Source organism: Gobio gobio, assembly GCF_949357685.1.
Source record: "Gobio gobio genome assembly, chromosome: 5".
NCBI classification, from domain to species: domain Eukaryota; kingdom Metazoa; phylum Chordata; class Actinopteri; order Cypriniformes; family Gobionidae; genus Gobio; species Gobio gobio.
The window spans coordinates 51,382,825-51,385,218 of record NC_137101.1 but is presented as its reverse complement, the minus strand read 5'-3'; the positions used below and the strand labels follow the sequence as shown (position 1 = coordinate 51,385,218).

Below are 2,394 nucleotides of genomic sequence, written 5' to 3'. Positions count from 1 at the left end.
AGTAGTTTTGGAGAAAGAGAAGGAGCCAGAAGTAAAGACAAAAAAAGAGGGGGAAGCAGTGACAGGCAGAGAGGAAGAGGGAGAGGCAGTGACAGAGGAAGATGGAGAAGCAGTGACAGACTGAGAGAAAGACGGGAAAGCAGTGACAGAGGAAGAGGGAGAAACAGTGAAAGACTGAGAGAAAGAGGGGAAAGAAGTGACAGAAGAAGAGAGAGAAACAGTGACAGACGAAGAGGAAGAGGAAAAAGCATAAACCGAGGAAGAGGGAGAAGAAGCGGGAGAGGGAGAGACAAAGGTCATGGCAGAGGAAGACAGGAAGAAAGATCTTCATCTGGCTCTAGTGGCGTTTCCACTAGCACTGATGATCGATGGTACACCCAAGAAGAGCCTGATGTTTCACCACCAGAGATAAGATTCAGACCAGCTCGAACACCTGGACCTCAAATTATTCAAACAGAGTCCTACAGTCCTCTGGAGTTGTTCCAACTTTTTTTTTCATCCTCAGTTTGTCAGACCATCATCCAGAATTCGAACACATATGCTGCTGAGCACCTGGAGACAGCAAGAAGGCTGAGGCAGGAGATCTCCCTGAAGGACTTTTTCTCATTCATCTCAGTTGTAATCTATATGGGTTTGGTGAACCTGCCATCAGTTTCAGACTACTGGAATGGGTCCAGACTGTATGGCATTAGATTCCCAGCATCAGTGATGTCCTGCAGGAAATTTCAGGCCATGTCCTCAGCACTCCACCTCAGTGATCCTAAGGTAGATGCTGAGAATGCAAAGAACAAAGGAACCCCTTCCTTTGACCGCCTGTGCAAAGTGAAACCTCTATATGACCAGATTCGTGAAGGATGTAAAAGTTTTTATCAGCCACATCAAAACATTGCCATTGACGAAAGAATGGTGGCATCAAAGGCAAGGATTTGTCTGAAGCAATATCAGAAAGAGAAACCGACAAAGTGGGGGTACAAGCTTTTTGTCCTTGCAGACTCCCTGAATGCCTATACATGGGATTTCTTCATTTATGAAGGGAAATCCCCGGTAGCTCAGAGCCAGCAAAACAAAGGTCTGAGCTACGAATCAGTCATGGCTCTGATAGACGAAAAGGTCTTGGGGTCAGGCTACAAATTATATGTAGATAACTTCTACACCAGCCCGATGCTCTTCAGGGACCTCCTCCAAAGAAACATCTCTGCTTGTGGGACCATCAGGAACAACAGGGTGGGCTTCCCACAAACCACCCGAAACAGGCTGCCCAAAAATGCACCCCGGGGAAGCATAAGGTGGAAAAGGGACAACCAGCTTCTCTTTGTCCAATGGAAGGACACGAGAGGTACTGATGTGTTCCTCGTTCCATTCCGCAAATGGAGATCAGATTGTCCAGAGGAGGGTGAAGACAGGAGGTGGGGAATGGACTGTAATGACTGTTCCTATTCCTACAGTAGTGTCAGACTACAACAAGTGAGTAGAATATTTTCAGTGACTGATGCAAACATTTTCAAAAGTGTTTATTTTTTGTGTATTTACTTTTGTTTATGTATGCTTTTTTACACAGGCACATGGGAGGAGTGGATATGTCCGATGCCCTCATCGGGTACTACTCAGTGCTTAGAAAAACCAGAAAGTGGTACCGCTCCCTTTTCTTTCACTTTGTGGACATTGCGGTGGTTAATGCTTTCATTATCCACCAGCAGCTGGCTGCAATGCAAAGCAAGAGGGCAAAAAATCAGAGGGAGTTCCGGGAAGCTCTAATACAGGAGCTCGCTGATTGGGTGCCGCCTCCTGATGTTCCTGCTGCTCCTGTTCCTCCTGCTTCTCACCATCCAGCAGGACACACTCCAAAGCACATAAAACCTTCCAGTAAAGTCAGAAGAAGATGCAGAATGTGCCACCAGAAAACCCCTGTGATCTGCAGTGTGTGTGACTTGCCTTTCTGCTTCATTCCAAAGCGAGATTGCTTCAGTCGCTGGCATGATGGTAACAATTTGTAGTGCTTAGCTCTGAATAGTTGTAAATGGTTGCAAATAGTTGTAAATGGTTGCAAATAGTTGTAAATAGTTGTAAATAGTTGTATACAGTTGTATAAAGAGTTTGTAATTTGGCTTTCTAAAACCACTGTATATACTGTATGTTTTGTACTTTTATGTTTTGTTTTATTCCTATGTTCAAAAACAATTTATATACCGTTTAAGTAATTAAAATATATATAAATATATTCTGAGAATGTTTTGAATAAAAAATAAATAAATAAAAAATAGTGTGTTGTGGTGTTGTGAGATCAAGTAGTAAACAAGTGTCACCAATGGAGCATTTGAATCCCCAATGGAGAAAAAAATGACACCTAGTGACCTTTGTTGTTACAGCAGCTAAAAGTCTCACAGAATCAACAAG

The 2,394-nt window shown here is 43.4% G+C and overlaps 1 protein-coding gene across 1 annotated transcript; it reads left to right on the top strand.

Moving 5' to 3' along the window:
• Positions 1-298: 298 nt before the first annotated feature.
• Positions 299-1,994, top strand: LOC307126321 (piggyBac transposable element-derived protein 4-like; the record flags this gene model as incomplete). Its single annotated transcript, XM_079816785.1, has 3 exons — positions 299-371; positions 506-1,406; positions 1,559-1,994. 3 exons carry the CDS (start codon positions 299-301, stop codon positions 1,992-1,994), a joined length of 1,410 nt encoding a protein of 469 aa, XP_079672911.1.
• Between the last annotated feature and the right edge of the window lie 400 nt (positions 1,995-2,394).